Source organism: Arachis duranensis, chromosome 6 (assembly GCF_000817695.3).
Source record: "Arachis duranensis cultivar V14167 chromosome 6, aradu.V14167.gnm2.J7QH, whole genome shotgun sequence".
Lineage (NCBI taxonomy): Eukaryota > Viridiplantae > Streptophyta > Magnoliopsida > Fabales > Fabaceae > Arachis > Arachis duranensis.
The window spans coordinates 9,301,012-9,319,467 of NC_029777.3; the positions used below are offsets into that span (position 1 = coordinate 9,301,012).

Here is an 18,456-nt window from a genome sequence, read left to right on the forward strand (position 1 = left end):
CCGATGATATCGTCCTTATGGGAGAGTCATGGGAAGATCTAAATAAGAAGTTGGAGTTATGGAGAGAAGCTTTAGAAGTGTATGGTTTGCACATATGCTGTTGCATGACGGAATATATGGAATGTAAGTTCAGTCTGAGAAGGGAAAACTCCAATATAGAGGTGAAAATTGGAGAGAACACCCTACGAAAAGTTAAAAGTTTTAAGTATCTTGGGTGCATCATACAGGATAATGGAGAGATTGAACATGATGTAAATCATAGGATCCAAGCAGGTTGGTCAAAATGGCGGAGTGCATCTGGTTTTATATGCGACAAAAAAGTGCCTTTAAAACTTAAAGGTAAATTCTATCGCACCGCTATAAGACCGGCTATGCTGTATGGTACGGAGTGTTGGGCGGCTAAAGGGGAGCACGAACATAAGCTGAGTGTGGCAGAGATGAAGATGTTGAGATGGATGAGTGGTCATACGCGATTGGATAAAATAAGGAATGAAGATATAAGGGAGAGAGTTGGAGTAGCACCCATTGTGGAAAAGATGGTTGAATCGCGTCTCAGGTGGTTTGGACATGTCAGAAGAAGACCGATAGAACATCCAGTCAGGAGGGTGGATGAGATGGAAGATGGACAAAGGGCGAAAGGCAGAGGAAGACCTAAGAAGACCATCCATGAGGTGGTCAAACGAGATCTACATATAAACGGTCTCACTGTAGACATGATACATGACAGAGCACAATGGCGTCGTTTGATTCATGTAGCCGACCCCACTTAGTGGGACAAGGCTTTGTTGTTGTTGTTGTTGTTGTTCCTCTTAATCAAGTCTATAAACATCAATGTTCTGCTGAATAGAGCAATCATTTTACCCAAGTGAGAACAAATGATACTTCACTTGAGAGAATATGTAAGGAGCCAAAAATTCACACGAAAATGAACTCTTTTCTTTCTAAATTATTAATGTACAATATTGTAATTTAAGACGACCCCCACCCGGCAAACACTGTCGCCGCTGCCACCACCACCCTTCTTTCCCAAGAGAAAAAAAAAATGCTGGACATACTAATCTCGCTATTGTACAATTTTATTGTGTCGTGTCCTTTTTCTACTGTATAAGTTTCTGAAACTACAACAGATACAAGAGACTAACCATTTAAGAAGACTGAAATCTTGGCCCAACTGTCATGCCTGAGCAGCTTCGACCCAAACTCAACAACAGCATTAGATGGAGGCCGTGATTCTGTGACCAAGCTTACCCTGTGATTGATTGTTAATACTACACCGCTAATTGTGGGATCTTGCAGCCACGAGTTAATAGCTCCTCTTCACATGTTGGTACTGTCTCATGTCATGTTCCATATCAAACACCATATCCAACACCACATTGCAAGGGAAGTAACAATTTACGGCCAACAATGATTATGACTAGATATGGATTGTCCCGCTTTTCATTTACCGTTGTTAGGGGAAAAGAGGACCGGGCTAGAAAGGTGTATTTATGTTTAGTTCAGCGCATAATGAACTCGTTCAAGAAGTTGAACAACCTGATTAATAGGAACATGTGGAGGTAGGAGTGACTTCAAACTTGATTTTACCATTTCCGGTGGGTCGGATGATAAAATGATCTGTTGTTGCATGCTTGTCAACTCCAGAAACTGAGTCAACATATCACCATCAAGTATTTTGGGTGTTCCGGCCTAACAAAATGAAGATAGAGGAGCAAAACTCATTCTATATTCTTAATGTATCACATACAATAATTGAAAGCATGCCAGCTTTAACTAAATTCAATTTCTGGTTCTTACTGGATTTTCACGGCTGCGAAACTCATTATGATCGTTCCCAAGAATAGGTGCAGTCAAATGATGTACAGCAAGTCTTGTTTGCACTGCTTCTAAGAGCTCATATTCTTCCCTATACAGAAGATAAAATTCATCTTTTTCAGGTTGTAATCCACCACATATTGGAAAGCCTTTATTGGCAGATCTTACAAATTGCCATCAAGGGGCCGTGACATCAACAAATAATAGTAGTAGCTTACTTAAAGAAATATGCAATTATCATGAAGACTAAATATACACAAAATTCAGATTGAAAAGAAAGGAGGAAAAAAGGTTAGAATAGAGCCGCAGAAACCAGTCAATCCACAAACCAACACTTCCCAAATGCAGAGTTCTTACCTAACCTCTTTACCATACCTCAATCACCTTTATGCCTTTATCCCGGTCCTAACCTTCCAAAAAGCTACATTCTTTTTTTGAACTTTTCTAAATTTGTTTATCTTCAATTTGAGCCACATTTTCAGGAGTATTCACATTCGAAACATGCCACCTCCTATACAACTTATGAAAAAAAAATGTCCTCTCGAAACAGTAGCACATATATCTACAAAAATATATATACAAAAAATGTTTCCAAAACAAAAAATCTTATAGAACTCCTGTACAACTAATTGATTTTGTAAACTCCTTGTCATATGATCTTATAGTAAAAAACCTTATAAAACTCCTGTATATATATTTTAAGTAACAACAACTGTCCCATTTTATCCAACACAACTTTTTGATGTGAGTCAACTAGATACCAATTTGAATGGAACGTCTTGGGCTGCATAACTTGATCCACTAAATCAATTTGGGAACCCTTGAAAATTATTTAGGGGTGCTGCCATAATTAATGATTACCTTGATAAAGGGATGAAGATCATGATGCTTCCTAACAGAGTACTAGCAATAATTGTATTTTGTAGTGAATCAATGTTTGTCTTGGGCCAATTGGCTCCTTGCAGAGCATCGTCAGCTGGAAGACGGTATGAATATGAACCCTGCATTATAAAATAAATTTCAAAACAAAACTTAATAAAACAAGTGCTAGAAACATTACATCAACAACAATAAGTTACAGAACGGAGCTTCACTAATTCAACATGTTTTATCATATATTTATTACGCCATAGTAGATCTGCATTCTACAATTCTGCTTTTGAATCAAATTTCAACAGAAGCTGATAGCATTTAAAGGATCTACCTTCTGAATGCTCATGGCTATTTCACCCATGAAATAAGCACAATTTAGTGACAGATTGCATTCTGGACTTGCATTATCTGAGACAAAAAACAGTAGCAAAATATGGTTATAAATTAGAATATTGTTTCAGGAGGGAAAAAAAAATCAATAAGCAAATAGCTTGATGCATGCTAATAACATGAATATAGGCTATGGTAAAAATGTTAAACACCATTGTAATATGAAAAATATGCCACATGAATGCACAATCCAGCCGCATTATAAAAGGAACTGTTCTGAGAATCTGACCAGGCAGGCTGTAGCCTAAAAACAGGCTGCAAGAAAACCAGTGAAACAGTTGAAATAATGGTGGCCTTTATGGTTAACTGGTTCAAAAAATTGATTAAAAAATTCAAAAAATTATTTTTATTTTATTATATCCAGTTGAACTCCTGTCAAACTTTTGAACCTCAAAATTCACTGGTTCAATGACTAGTCCACTTTTCATAACCTTGAATTAAAAAGGTTGGTGATAATCAAGTTGAAAGAAAAGGATAATTAGCAAAGCCTCCATATTTGGTAAACAAGGTCTTTCTCGATATTTGCAAATCAAATTGAATAATTCACAAGTAACTAAGAATATCACACTTTATAATATAGACAGGCATATCTTGATGAAATTGATTTGATGTTCTTCTGTTGGGTTCTAACACAACCAAATGTACACTCATGTATATTTTAGTTTCTAGCTAGAATTAGAATCACTCAAGAATGGAATTCTTTCTCATGCTTTGGAAAAAAAAAAAGAATGATTTTAATTCATTTGGGAATTCCAATTCTCATGTTTATCAAAAGTGGTCTGATTTCCAAATCAATTCTCACAACAATCATAGTTAACATTTGAAATGTAAAAAATTATCCCTATTTATAAGTTAATGTTCAATGCAAGGGTAAAATTGTAAAGAAGAGAATTCAACTCATTTATAAGACATTCCAAACCAAAGAATTGAATTCCATTTTACTAATATATCAAAGTCATTCCAAATCATGGAATTAAGTTTCAAATAGAAATAAATTCTTTTCTTAATGAAATAGAATTCTTTTCTCACATTAAAAAACTTTCCAAACACACTGGAAATAGTTCTTGGACACTGAGAAGATAAGATGGCAAATACAATGGTAAACCCTAGATTAGAAAATCGTTAAGGAGAAGCTGATTTAACAGAAGGCTAACCTTCCAAATGATCTGAACATAAAACAGCAATGCTTCCTTTACGATCCGAAACGACAGCCGTTTCAGCATCCATAAGAATGCAATCAGCAACTAACCTCAGCGATGGGTCAGAGTAAAGTTGCTCCAATTTTTTTGTATCCTAAATTAGAATTTATAAGTGAAACAGTTCTGCTAATGAAGAGGGAAAAAGATCATCTAAAATGTGGAGGTTTGGTAAAGTCGAAAAGTAAAGCTTTAATCACCTTTGAATTTGTAACTTTTATTAGTTGTGAGCCCTACTATCTTAATTCAAGGATGATTAAAGTCTTACTTTATCACTTTACCAACCTCCTCAAAACATATCAACATAAGTGGATTTTTATCCTACTATACCAAACATAGGATACAAAAATAATGTGTAAGCATCCATAACTAAAGCAGAAAACCTAAACAATATTAATGCAGAAAATGCTCTCTAATATCTCTGCCTTTCTACCAAGAAGATCCAATTTAAAGTAAACCTCAAAATTGAGTTCTTATTTCCATTTATCTTTTATTTTTTTTTTCTTTTAAGAAAAAAAAGAAGGGAAAGTTGTTGGGGGAAGGATGGGGGTCCACAATAGAGACCACAGTACCACTCACCTCGTGGTAGGAATAGAAAAGGACACCATCACGACAATCACCAACAGCGATTCTAGTGAAATGTACAGTCAATGATGTTACCAAGAAACGTGTCCTTCCCTGCGCAAACTTTCTCACTCTTTGGGGATTGTCATTTGGGAAACCACAAACATAAAACTGCATTCAAGAAAATATCTTAATGAGTAGACTATATAAGAACATAGATACAACTGAATGAAAAGAAAATCTTGAGAAAGGATGGGGTGGCAGTGTGGAAGTGACAGAATAAATGCACAAAACGGGCAAGTTTCATGAATTACAGTATTGCCAGCTGATGCCAGGAAGTAACGATCAAGATAAGGACAGATTGCAAGCACCATTCCCTGCCATGTATTGCCATAAGCAAACCGGAACTGCCATACTTCATTTTCATCTAGTTTGATCCCATCGGAACTATTATCATCGGGGCTGCTGCCAAGACTGCTGCCTGATAACTGTTCGGGAGCATATGTAACAATTTCATGAAATGGTGAAGTTCGTAGAGATGACGATCCTGCCTTTGAACATAATGTCATTGAACCACTATCTGAATTTTGCACATGATCAAGGCAAAGAACAAGAAGGCGACCCCTAGCACTGCCATACAATAAAAATACAGTAACCAATCTGACATGTATACATTTCCAAAAATTATAATTATTTGACAATGGTATGAACATACTATCTCGATTCCGCTAAGGTCGGATTCTATACACTGAAAATGCTTGCTAGCATATACATAGTAGAACAATATATTGCTAGAGAGAATTCAGATCATTTGAATATCTTCATTGCAGAAAAAGTTAGTTAAAAAGTAATGACTATGCAATACTATTTAAAGAGGTGACAGAATTGAGTTTTGATGGCTGTATTCCGAAATAATCATAGCTAACCATAGACAAGGATACAGAAGAGAATACCCCATTAGGCAAAAGATCAGCTCAAAATTATGATTGTTGGTGCATGAGTAAACCGGTTGACTTGTGATGTTTAACATCACAGAGGCCAAACAGCTTCCTACATGTTTTTATAGATTCAATAGTTATTGTTTAAATGCAGTTTGGGATACTCTTAACTTTGAGTACACCTTATCGTTATTTTACAAAATTCTAATAGATGATAGTTTGTTAAACAAGCCAGACATGCCACATACAATGTTGCAAAAATTGAAGTGCCCTTCAGTTTGGATCAATCAGGAAACAAAAATGCATATTAAGAAGAATAGATACCTCGAAGCAAATGTATAATACCAGACTTCAACAATGGAAAAGAAAAGTTTTAGGTTATAAATATTAGGTCCCATATTCATTGGGAAAAGCATGTGCAGTTGATGGTGGTTACTGGTTACTACTACGCAATGCTTATTTCTGAAATTTTACTTTACTAAAGATATTGCATTATGCACACTTGTGAGACCCAAAGTTGTGTAAGTCGCATTATAAGCAAGTTGAGGTGGGTACACACCATGCCACCATGAAAAGAAACTTGCAAAAAGCTCACCGACAGCTTGGTTCGTTCAACCCATAAAAGCTAGATGTAATTCAAGAAGGACAGTTCACAAGCAATTTCATAGTTCGAGGCAGAAACACTGTCAACTGATACAACTTAGAAGGAAAATAGAAAAGAGGAGAACTAAATGGCATACCTCTCAGCTTCCCCACTGGGCATTATGGCCGGACCAGAAGACAGACTAGTTCCAACTACAAGAGCCTGCTCACTTCCAACCCTTACTAATTCCATGGATTTTCCTGTTTCTCCAGGTTCGAGTCTAAAAGATGAATGCACTGACCCACTTGTGGGATCCACAAAACATATGTCAGACGAGCATGTACCATAATTCAGTCCAGTCCTCAACACAAGCAACATCCTGCTTTCATTGTGATACAGGATCTTGCGTAGAGTGCCTTCTAAATGAAACTTCTGTGCATTAATTCTCTTACTGTGCACCATCTCCACCTAAAGCATCACATGATGAATTAAGTACAAGTTAAAAATAGCAATTTACAAACAAAGAACCCACCATGAATAAGGAATGATAAGATAGTAGTTATTTCCTAAATCATGTAAATGAAATAACAAACAAGAACAAGTAGTAGACACCATGAAAAACATTTTTTATTAGCTTGCATTTTTAGCCAGCAACTTAAATCCAGCTTCAGACAAATTAAACTATTTCACAGTAATCATAACACATGCTTATATCTTAGTACTTCTCTGTGCATTGAAATCTCTAATGTAAAGACGCCTTTCAGTAAACAATAAATAAAGAGAAACCAAAGAATAAAGTAATATAGAAATACAAAAATCAAGCACTACTGGAGAATGATTTCCTTACAAGATGTAAACTGTTTTCTGCAACAAATAGTATTCCTTTAGGAAACTCAATGGAGCAAACAGGAGTAACATGTGTGGATGGCTGAAATGAAATAGAAGTATAGGAAAGGCTGTGTCTTGCGCTATGCAACAACCAAGGTCTCTCACATAGAACAATTATATCAGCATCAAGCGAGTCATCCAAGGGCACCAAGAAAACTGGAGTAACACCAATACGACGAATGGCAATCAACTGAAGCACGGAAGGCAGGTCATTTCTCTTGTCAAAAGCATTGGCCACAGAATTCACCAAATTTGTGGAACATAAATCAGCATTATCCACAGTCAATGGTATTGAAGATGATCTTGTTGGCCACTCAAAGCGAAGAAGCATTCCATTCCTCAATCCAGCAAGAACATAATACTTATCAACAAATACAAGCTGCACAGCTTCAGGTACACAGCCACTTAAGGTAGTCCCCATTGTATTTGTTAATGAAATTGTCCCACAAGCAACCACCGTAACTCCATCAGGACCACAAGACAAAATTTCAACAGATGGCTTGTGTGTACCAATAACAAAGGTTTTATTGATGTCAACTCCACTAACAAGGGAAGAAGTACTTCTTTTATTTGCAGAAGATGAATTTGGTTGTTTCTGCTCAGTTTTTTGTCTAGGGATGGAAATGCATGACAATTCATTCTGCAGTCCTAAATGATGCATTTCATAAATTTCATAATGATAAGCTGATAGCAACCTTACCCCTAGAATAAACAAGAAGCATGGGTTAGAGGTGGACACAACTATGAAATTGTGCCCAACTGCCCCCAAATTGATGGTCATGTTATCTGGAGACCAAGATGTGCAAATAGGAGAGGACATGGATATACCTTCAGCATGAGCACCCTTGGTAGGCAAACAAAGCCTAACAGTAGATTTGTGGATCTGGACAAGCAGACCATCACTAAAAAGGCCACATGCCAAGGTACATACATTAGGTTGGAAACCAACTGAATCAGTCACGTCTGTAAAACTTAATCCAACTGACAATATTCTTGTCTGCTCAACAAATGATAGCACTAGAAAAGAATGATATGAATCAGTAATTTTCATTCGAACAGTCCAAGCGCCATAGACCCCCTGATATATGGGAGCAGTCCTAATTAGCTTGTCTACACTGATACCACTCCGAATTATCCTTAACGACCCCTCAGGTGCCTCACCACTGCAGGCAAACACTTGATCATGTTTCTCATCATGATAATCCACAACTGCCATGTCCAGTATTGGTGTAATATTTTGAATAGGGTTTGTATAGCATAGCCTTCCATCTTCCAATTTCAGAACCATGCCATCTCCCATTTCTATAAAGGCAGCTATATATCCACCTTTAACCCACAAAAGTGCTTTACAAGGCATACCTTTATAAAGACACTCAGAGATACTAACTTTAAGGCCATCAGATTCAAAAAGAATTTCAATCATAAAAAATTCTCCAGTATTTACAGACAAGATCATCCTGGGATCTTTATTATTTTCAGGTTCCCAACTCCATGAGCATACATACTTGAAACTTGGATTAGTACTGGCACTGTCATTGTCTATGCACATAGGATCATAATCACTCAGCTCCAACAAAGCACAGGCAGCAACATTAAAGCGTTCATCGTCAACATCTTGTAATTTACAAGAGTCCTCAATATAAGTCTGCTCCTCCATGGCATTGGGTAAAAAGTTTAAGTTAGTCCTATAGACGCAACATGGGTTGCAAGCGTCTCTTAAATCCATCAAAAGAGCATCACCTTCTCTGAATAGAAATGCAAGTCCATGAGAGTTAGGAACTTCAACAATGTTAAGTGCTAGAAACCCAGCTTCAGCTTCAACAAACTGAGAAATGACAGAGATTGTACGTGCTTTAATATTCCATTCCAACAGTATCAAATCATTTTGAGGTTTTCCCCTCCTGCCAGGCCAAAAAAATGTACTAAGTAGCTAATCATTACAAACAAAGCCAAAAGAAAGACAAGCTGATTTCAAAAATAATCATTTTTATAATAAGACTTGCAAACAATCATACCTATTTAGAACAACAGCTAGTATAGGATTATGCTCCTTGTTTGATTGCTTGGAATCTTGTGAAATAAAGCACATGCTCCAAATAGTACCACTTAAAGTGCTTCTGTGATTACTTGTAGAAATACTTGCAGTCCCTTCACTTTCAGTAGGATACATTATCCTCTGGAGTTGAGCAAATGAGACCATGTGAGTACATTTCTCCAAATAAAACAATAATTTATCAAGAATAAGCTAACTAGGAAAATCATAAAATTATAGTAATATATATTGCTTCAAGTATGAGAGCATTCGAAAATGAGAGAGAGAGAGAGAGAGAGAGAGAGAATGTGTAAAGAAGAGACCAGGATAACAAATCCCTCCAACTTGCCCTACATGTTTCTATCGTATAACCCATAAATCAAAAGACACACAACCTTTTACCAACACACCCCAATATGAAGCCTATCTAAAATACATAATGGCAAAGCAGTTCCAGACCTCATCAACAATATCATTGCCAATCCCTGACACAGAAAATAGAGCCAACCGATCTTCATATGCACTGGCAGCAACAAAACAACCACTGAAAAAAGACAAACATGAGAATTGGAAATACTCACAATAGTTTACACACTTCACATTTGTCCATTTTAACATGGTGCATTATATTTTGAAAGCACAATATTATCCAGATTCCAGATAAGTAGAAAATTCACCTAGAATCAACTGCTAGCAATCTTCCAGGGAGATCCCTTGTGTTTCCAGGACTAGATAGATGAACATGTGTTACAGGGAAAAATCTACAATGATGCATAAAATTGCATTAATGAACCAAACTGGAATCTCAATTATCAATAATAGACATACAAGGAAATTTAGTAGAGATAAAGAGAGGGTTCACCTGTGCATTTCATTGCAAAATGTGAGGAATGAAAGCTTCCCAGAATCGGATAAAGCAATCAAAAGATCTTTACCCCACATCTACAGACCAAGAAGAAAACAAGCACCAACTAAGGTTCTACTTTGGCCAAAAGGAAACCCAGGAAAAGGAGGGGAAAAACAATAAAAGACCACAATCAGCTTGAGCTCACTACAGATGAAGCGATTAATACCTGCGGATCCCGCATTTGGAATTTGGCATTCCATGGCAATATTGCAAGATCTTTGATAATGCCAAAAACTGGTTGATCACACACTGATTGTACAATCCCATCCTCACCAATGACCACCAATTCTATTGATGTCTCCTGAAACATTAACAACAAAATACATACTTCAGCTTAATTAAAGTATTTGTGCCTAATTCAGGTCCATTCCTTTCCCAATTTCCATTTCCATTATAATCATTAAGTGTTATGCTTCAGTTAAACACCAAATAAATCAATAAATAAGGTGCAATTCAGCATTTCCTTCAGCTAGCATTTCAGTTCCAATTAGCAGATTCCCTCCGACCTTAATGAACCCTAATTCAAAGCTTAAGACTATAATTAGGAAACTAAACCAATGTAGCTGAAACGAGTCACCGCAAACAAACAAAAGCTTGCAATTCAATAACTCTAGAAAATCACTGCAGCATCAGAAGCCAATAAGACAGAAGATTCTAAAGGTAAGTAAATGGAGTAACGGGGAGAGAGAGAGAGAGGGTTGAACCTTGCCGAAAACTACGTCGTTCGATGAAGGTGAACGGATGTGACCATAAAGAACCTGAAGAACGGCACTGCCTCTGAGAACGCACTTGGAGAGATAGTAGGGCTTCGTGGAGGGATACGAAGACGGTCCTGGCTTCGCGGAAGAACACTCTTCCTCCGAAACCGCCATTGACGATAGCTTGAAGCTTGGAACAGTTTAGGTTTTGAAGATGAAGAAAGAAACAAAAATTGAAGTGACGATTGGTGATTGGTTGTTGAAGAAATTTAACTAACTTGTCATTTCTCTTGCTACCATCATGCATACTTCATTTCATACTCATTCAACCAAAACGAAGAGGGTTTTCCAGACATGCTCGATTATCATGAACTTACACGACTACTTAATTTAATTTTAAATTACAAAGCTCCAACAAAATGAAAAATAATACTTGGTTTTGTGTGTAAAGTTGATTCATTTTTTATTTCCAATTCTATTTTAACTTTTCGCTTTTACGGAATATAAAAATTAAAAATATTTAGAGTTGAACCTATAGTTTAGTAATTAGTATTAAATTTAATTATGGGAAAAAATCGATAATTATAGGAGTGATTGTATCTTGAAAATCAAATTGGAGGAGAATCACTTGAATATTATTGCCAAAGTTATGATAAGATCACCGAACCAAAACAAAATGATGGTTTCTAATTGGAGTGAAGATATATTCAAGAATTTATGTTGAATTATGAGTAACATATTTGTTATATATAATTATTTATGTATTTTTTTAGTTTAAATATTTGAGATAATAATTTTATGATATAATATACTATAAGATTTAAAAATTTAATTTTAATATATTATCAATATAAAATTATTTTATACGTGTATTTAAATTAAATAACGTTACATTAATAAATATAATTAGTTTTTATATTAATTGTATAAATAATAATTCAAAAAAAATTATAAACAGATTTTAACAATCACTTCGAAAGACAATAAAACTCTTAACAAAAAAAATATCATTTTCAATACTTAATATTTACTTTCATAGGATTGATTAGTCCATTTATTAATATTTTTTATTGTTAACTCAGAAAAATTAGTGGTCGAAAATGATATTTTTTTTTAAATCTTATTATCCTTTCGGCAAATTGGGTATTCATCCTTAAAAAATAATTATAATTAAAATGTTTTACATAAAAACTAAACTCAATATATTAACGTATGATTAAAACTTATGCAAAATTCATATAAATTCCAAAAAAAAAAAGTCTACTCAATTTGGGGCTTAGGGAATCATGGCATAAGAATGAACTCATATGTTCTATAACAAAGTGATAAAATACGTGTCTATGTCTACATTTAGGAATCAATATTCACATTACTACATGAGATTAAGATATATGGTGGGATGATACTTTACACTCTAATATCTTGAATAGACACTTCAACAACCGATTAGGTATCCAAATTGCAAATGCTTATAAATGGTTCAATATATCAAACTTCTTGTATGATGTTGGATATCAATAAAATGAAATTCGATATTTCTGAAGAAATTAAAAGAAAAACTTATCATAATAGCAATTAGAATGAGAGAGAGAAAATTTATTTCATAAATCAATGAAAATGTTCTCTTAAAATTATTGAATTAAATAAAACTTACATATATTTTTTAATTATTATTTAATAATTTTTTAATTATTATCTTTGTATAAAGATAATTTTATGTTAATTTTTAATATTCTTTAAATAAAATACATAAGCAATCTAATTTGGCTCAATTAGGTTTAATTACTGTGTCAATTATATAATTTCACTAAATTTTCAATTAATTTTTTATACTTTTTTTTTCAATTAAATTCTTATACTATATTAGATTTTATAAATAAGTTTTTACTATGACAAAAACGTTTAAATTAACAGAATATTCTATTAAATTATACAGAATGTTCAGTAAAGTGTTAGATATATTCAATTTGTTTAACGGAATATTCTGTTAATTTCATCGTTTTTATCACTTATAAAATCTGATATGGTATAAAGACTCAATCGAAAAAAAATGTATAAAAACCTAATTAAAAATTTAGTGAAACTATAGGAGACCGACAGAATAATTAAACCTCAATTATTTGATGTGAAAGTGAAGGCATTTAAAAAGAATAATCTAGAGGACCATAAGGTTGAAATAGCTCTGAAAATATGCCTTTCTTCCTTCTATGGTTCCAACCCATGTCCTTGCATAGTTGATCATTATACCATATGTGCAATGCAGCTATGCATGATCTTCTATAGTAATGCCCTGAGTATTTCTTCATGTATTCATCCCATTTTCTTATATCTTTCTTCATTTCCTCAATGCTTGGTAGCTTGAATCTTCCATCCACAAGCTCTGCAACCCAACGGCACCTCATTTCTGATGTATACAAATTTGCTACACTTTCAGAGAATCCAATCACAGCCACTTGTGGGATTTCTGGCTGGATGCATTCCCTGTTTAGTAATAAATCAAATCAAATCAAATATATCAAATTTATATACATACCAACAACTTCTGCTAAAGAGTTTAGGCTGTTATGTACAAATATACAAGTATTAGATTATGTTTTGGATTAGGTGGAAACTCGAGTGCAGTTTAATAATTGAGAATTGATATATAATAATTTAGTCAAATCTATGAAATTATTTAACGATTTTTAACTATCAACTTTACATGAAGTTAACTGCACTTGAGTTTCTACCTTTATGACTTGGTTCAACTTCAATCTCACCTGTATAATGGAACAGTTGAATTTGGAGAGCCAAGTATGAGATTTTGGAAAGTGGGAGACACAAATATGTTTCTGAGTTTGATGTCACCCTTGAAGCCAGTAGCTAATATTACCAAATCAGTCTTTAGAGGAGAGGCTTCTTCTCCATCAATCACAACACCTTCTTTGGAGAACCAAAATCTTGGAGCTTTCTTCAATACAATACTTCCCTCTTTAACCTTGTCAAAGAAATTATCAGGGACAGTAGAGATCAAACAATTGTTGATTTCTCGGTGAAAGCTATGACTTGGTACCATCCCAACCTCTGATAACCCAAGTTTCCTATCTATGTGGCTTTCAACAAACTTTGAGAACACCCATCTCTATTAACAAAAAAAAAAGTCATATTTAAAGTTAAGAGTGAGATTCGTACCCAAAACTTCTAAGTAAAAATGAAAAAACTATGTCATTTGAGTTATAATTCATTAGTTATAACATGTGTATTACATGAAAATATTTTCATACGAGTAATGACCATAATCTATAACATAAAGATTCCAAATAAATAAATACAGCACAAAATTTATGGCGTGGGATAAAGTAATAACAATGAACATAACATATAACAAGGTCACAAACAATGATTACCAGAGGTGCAAGAACAGTGGCAACCAAACTCAGGAAGAAGCTTTCGCCGGGCTTATGAACCATAAGCTCGGCAAAACGATTAAGGTATAGATAAGCCAGAGGAATGCCCCATGGCAGGTAATCTGGAAGGTTCCAATGTTCTGTTTTGTATAGCACTCGGCATGGATGATCAACACCTACATTGTATGCCAATTAATACAATTTGAAAAAACAGCATAGTGAATCCCATCAAAACACAAGAATCATGTTTGTTTTTGTTGTGTTATTAGTGGCATTCATAATCTATTATATGTTACTCACATGAAAATACGAAGAAAACAGCTAAAATTATTTGGTCAAGAATATTAAATCATTTAACAATTCACATTTATCATTTTTACATAAAACGGTCAAACGGGTCAATCCGACCCATTTAAACTCAGCCCGTTTAAATTTGAGGGTCGTTTAAACCTATTTTATTCACGGGCTATAATTTTTCAATTCAAACTACTTATGGCTAGCCAAATAAGTTAAATAGCTGATCCGTTAATTTTTTTTATTTTATTTTTAAAAATAATTAACAAAAAATATTATTTTTAAGTCAAAAACCTCAAACAAACAATATATATAAATATAGGTGAAAACTCAAGTGCAATCGACTTCACGTGAAGTTGATAGTCGAGAGCCATTAGATAAAAATTTAGTCAAATCATACAACGGCCCTCAGTTATCAACTTCACATACCTAAGTTTCTACCATAAATATATTGTTGATGGGTTGTATTTTTTGGTCGAATCAGTGAAAATATTGTCCTAAAATGCTACTTTTATGAAAGAATATAAAAAATAACCCATTTATTTAACCCGTCATTTTTTTTAGTTAATTGGGCTCAGCATATTTAGTCCAAAATTTTAAGGGACTTTGTTTAGATGCAAAGTCTGTATATTTAAAGACATAAGTAGACTGACACAATGAGTGTAGCCCATTTTGACAGTTCTATCTTCACATGGGTAGCCGCCTTATTTGGCATGCTATCTTATCGTTTACCATTTACTGTAGAGCACTCCATTGCGGTGTCTAGAGCAGATTTCTGAAATCCAACGACAGTGACTTGCTTCCCTTTTATGAACTCAGTTGCAGTCTGAGAATCCATAGAAGCATACTCCATTGAGTGTATGACTTGGCCTCCAAAGACCTCTGGTCCTTTATCTGAAGGAAATTCTGGAATGTTTGGAACATCGCTGAACCTCCCTATGCAGAGGATCACAAAGTCTAATGTATATACCTGCAATCACATATCAGAGTTATGCTTCTAATACTATTCATATAGAGCCAAATTAAACCATCATGGTTCATCATCATACCTCAATTGAATTTAAACCGTTTTGTGTATCCGTCACTGAAACTTTCCATTTCCCTCTTGTGCTGAAAGCCTCACCGGTTCCATTCCATAGATGCCATGCTTGGATCTCTTCCATGGAAGGTCCTTGGTACTCAATTCCCTCAACTCGAGTATTGAACTTGATGTGCTTAATCAGGTCAAAGTGCTGGGCATATTCTTTGATATAATCAAGCACCTCGTTGTGGTCAGGGAAATCTTGTGTTACAGAAGATGGCCATGGAAAATCTGAGAACTGGTACATCACTTTGGGAGTTTGGAGTTTTGTGGAGTTTAAGGTTTTGGTCCACACTCCTCCAATGGTGTTTGTGGCCTCAAAAACAATTGGATGAAACCCTTTTGCTTTGATGTACTTGCAAGCAATGAGGCCACTGATTCCAGCACCTATGATCCCAACCTGTTTCTCCATTCTTGGAATGAAGGATGTTTGAGAGAGAGATTATGGGAATTGGAAGTAGGAAGAGGAAGAGTAAAAGATTGGAGTGGTGCAATTTGATTAGATTGTTTGTACTAGTAATATACTTTGAGAAAATCAATAATATCACTTTAGATTTTTTTTAACAAGAATCTTGATGTAATTCTAAAGATATGTCCAATAATGTTATTATTTGGCCAACTATTATTAACAAAGAGTAATGTATAGTTTTTGTTATTAATGTTCAGAATAAGTTTTATTTGTGTTTTTGATATTTAAATTGTTTTATTTGTATTTTTAATATTTGTAAAAATAATTTAATGTTATTTTATCATCAATTACATATAATGAATTTTAGTTAGAGTTTTTAAAATTTTTTGTTAAAGTTAGAATACAAATATTTAGGACATAACTAATAATCTATTTTGAATAATAATTTATCAAAAGTTAAAACTAATTCCTATTAAATTTATATAATTTATTTTTTTAGGAATATAATTTAACCTGAACACAAATAATTGGTACAGTATTAATATCGAACATATTTAAATAAGACCTAATTAAAAATAAATATATTTAAATAAAAATTATTGAAAAATATAATCCAATTTATTAGTATAGTTAACGACAGAGTAATATTAATATAAATATGATGAATTAAACATTAAAAATATAAATAAAACTTATTCTAAATATTAAAGATAAAAATAATACTTTGTTCTATTAACAAATTACTTGTATAACTACCAAATATATAGTTGGTATTGGAGAAATACATGTATTTATATATTTATCCAAGTTTTAAAAAACAATAATATCTTAAAAATATTTATGTGTAAAAATAATTATTAAACTATTTAATATAATATGTATTTATATATTAAGATATTATTTTATATAAAGATATGATAATGTGAATAGTTATTAATATGGTGTAGGGATTGGATAGTTGATTGATTGATTCATAATAGTTGGCAACAATAAAATCATACTAATAATTACATTCGACCCGTAGCTCTAAACTCAAGAATAATTCAATGATATATCTTTAACAAGATCTTGGATCCTGAATGCACAATAACATATGAACATACATCACCCTGATAATTTAGGTGGAGAGGGGGTTTAAGATGATAGACGTACCAAAAGAAAAGATGGAGTTGTAGTCTTGTGGATGGTAGCCACGTAGAAATGTTTGCATACGTGGCAGGCTAAGAGCGCTCAAGATGGATAAGCCTTAGCCAACGTTTAAGACCCAGTTTAAATAACCAACTTAATTAAATTTTTTTGATATTTTAAAAGTATTTATTTTATAGAAATGTGATAAAAAATAAAAATATTATAAGAGAAGTCATTTTTTAACTTTTTTATAAGTTTCTAAATAGCTTCTTAAAAAATTACACTTTAATTTTAAAAATTACACCAAACAATAATACTATTACTTTTCATAAGTCAAAAATTAAAAAAAAATATTTCTAAAATTTTTCAAACGAACCCTAAATATTAGTAACTTCTCAACCCTTTTTTTTCTAAACCCAGATGTGATTCTATATTCCAATTCTAATTTACATGAAACAATACATTATAGTTTTTGTATTTAATAGTTACAATTAAAAAAAATTGTTTTCCTTCTCTCATGGATTGACTGAGGATTCCGATATCTTTGTTAGAAAGACAAAGCCAAATGGATTTTTTGAGTGAGAATGAAGATGTCCTTTATAAAAAAAAATTTAATGTTTAAGTTAGTGAGAATTTATAATAATTTTTTTATGAATTAAATTTAAATATACTTTTATATAATTAGAGTGAAAAACTTGATTATTGGTCTGTAAGTCTTTTATTTATAATGGTAAGTAGTTATTTTTTAATATTTAGAAAATTTATTATTCGATATTTTAAATGATAGATAAGATTATAAATATATATCAGTGTAGTTGAGAGTCTCTTTTTGTCATTAAATCAGATCAGATAAATTAACTAATAAATTTATTTTTTTAATAAATTGAGTGATTTAGAAAAGTTTTTCGAGGTCTTTCTCTTTTTTATAGACAGGACTTACTTATTTTAAATCTAACTTTAATATTGGGTCATAATATGAGACAAAAAGAATAATCATAAGAATTCTCAATAATTATTGTCTTTCTGAAAATATATTTTTTAATGTTATCTTATATATATTATGGTCTTTTTTTAATGAAATTTTAAATACTCATTCTTCGTATAAATCTTTTTTAATTATTTTTACTACTATATTTTTTAATAGATTTTTTTATTATTTGTTGTTAAATTTTGTATAATTTTTACCATAACTTCTTAAATTAAAATGTACTTGATTTATTATTGTTAATTTTTTATAATATAAATTATTGATTCTATTAAAAAGATTAAATTAA

At 32.9% G+C, this 18,456-nt stretch overlaps 2 protein-coding genes across 3 annotated transcripts; both read right to left on the bottom strand.

The window, feature by feature from the left end:
* Nucleotides 1-914: 914 nt before the first annotated feature.
* LOC107492724 (DNA damage-binding protein 1a) lies at nucleotides 915-11,299 on the bottom strand. 2 transcript variants are annotated; one of them, XM_021126469.2, is made up of 15 exons: nucleotides 10,891-11,299; nucleotides 10,353-10,487; nucleotides 10,142-10,221; nucleotides 9,957-10,040; nucleotides 9,739-9,823; nucleotides 9,263-9,423; nucleotides 7,207-9,148; nucleotides 6,517-6,827; nucleotides 5,210-5,468; nucleotides 4,854-5,009; nucleotides 4,233-4,371; nucleotides 3,020-3,096; nucleotides 2,677-2,816; nucleotides 1,798-1,906; nucleotides 915-1,689 (listed from the first exon to the last, which is right to left on the bottom strand). In XM_021126469.2, exons 1-15 carry the CDS (start codon nucleotides 11,056-11,058, stop codon nucleotides 1,495-1,497), a joined length of 4,041 nt encoding a protein of 1,346 aa, XP_020982128.1. In that variant the 5' UTR covers nucleotides 11,059-11,299; the 3' UTR covers nucleotides 915-1,494. The 2 variants fall into 2 exon arrangements, with proteins under 2 accessions (XP_020982128.1, XP_015969268.1); XM_016113782.3 differs by having other exon boundaries at nucleotides 5,153-5,468; nucleotides 10,891-11,296.
* A 1,594-nt stretch (nucleotides 11,300-12,893) lies between these two features.
* On the bottom strand, nucleotides 12,894-16,124 carry LOC107492723 (probable flavin-containing monooxygenase 1). The gene is made up of 5 exons (XM_016113781.3): nucleotides 15,614-16,124; nucleotides 15,297-15,534; nucleotides 14,271-14,446; nucleotides 13,644-14,005; nucleotides 12,894-13,365 (listed from the first exon to the last, which is right to left on the bottom strand). Exons 1-5 carry the CDS (start codon nucleotides 16,055-16,057, stop codon nucleotides 13,026-13,028), a joined length of 1,560 nt encoding a protein of 519 aa, XP_015969267.1. The 5' UTR covers nucleotides 16,058-16,124; the 3' UTR covers nucleotides 12,894-13,025.
* Nucleotides 16,125-18,456: the final 2,332 nt, after the last annotated feature.

Bases quoted from the DNA above. Each gene is read 5' to 3' on its own strand.
- LOC107492724 (XM_016113782.3), bottom strand. From the start codon at position 11,058: ATGGCGGTTTCGGAGGAAGAGTGTTCTTCCGCGAAGCCAGGACCGTCT. The intron at 6,828-7,206 runs GTAAGGAAATCA...GTGATGCTTTAG, and splicing joins CAGAAAACAGTTTACATCTT to GTGGAGATGGTGCACAGTAA. The intron at 1,907-2,676 runs GTAATCATTAAT...TCTTCTGTATAG, and splicing joins ATCTTCATCCCTTTATCAAG to GGAAGAATATGAGCTCTTAG.
- LOC107492723 (XM_016113781.3), bottom strand. From the start codon at position 16,057: ATGGAGAAACAGGTTGGGATCATAGGTGCTGGAATCAGTGGCCTCATT. The intron at 15,535-15,613 runs GTATGATGATGA...ATGTGATTGCAG, and splicing joins ACGGTTTAAATTCAATTGAG to GTATATACATTAGACTTTGT. The intron at 13,366-13,643 runs GTGAGATTGAAG...ATTACTAAACAG, and splicing joins TCAACTGTTCCATTATACAG to GGAATGCATCCAGCCAGAAA.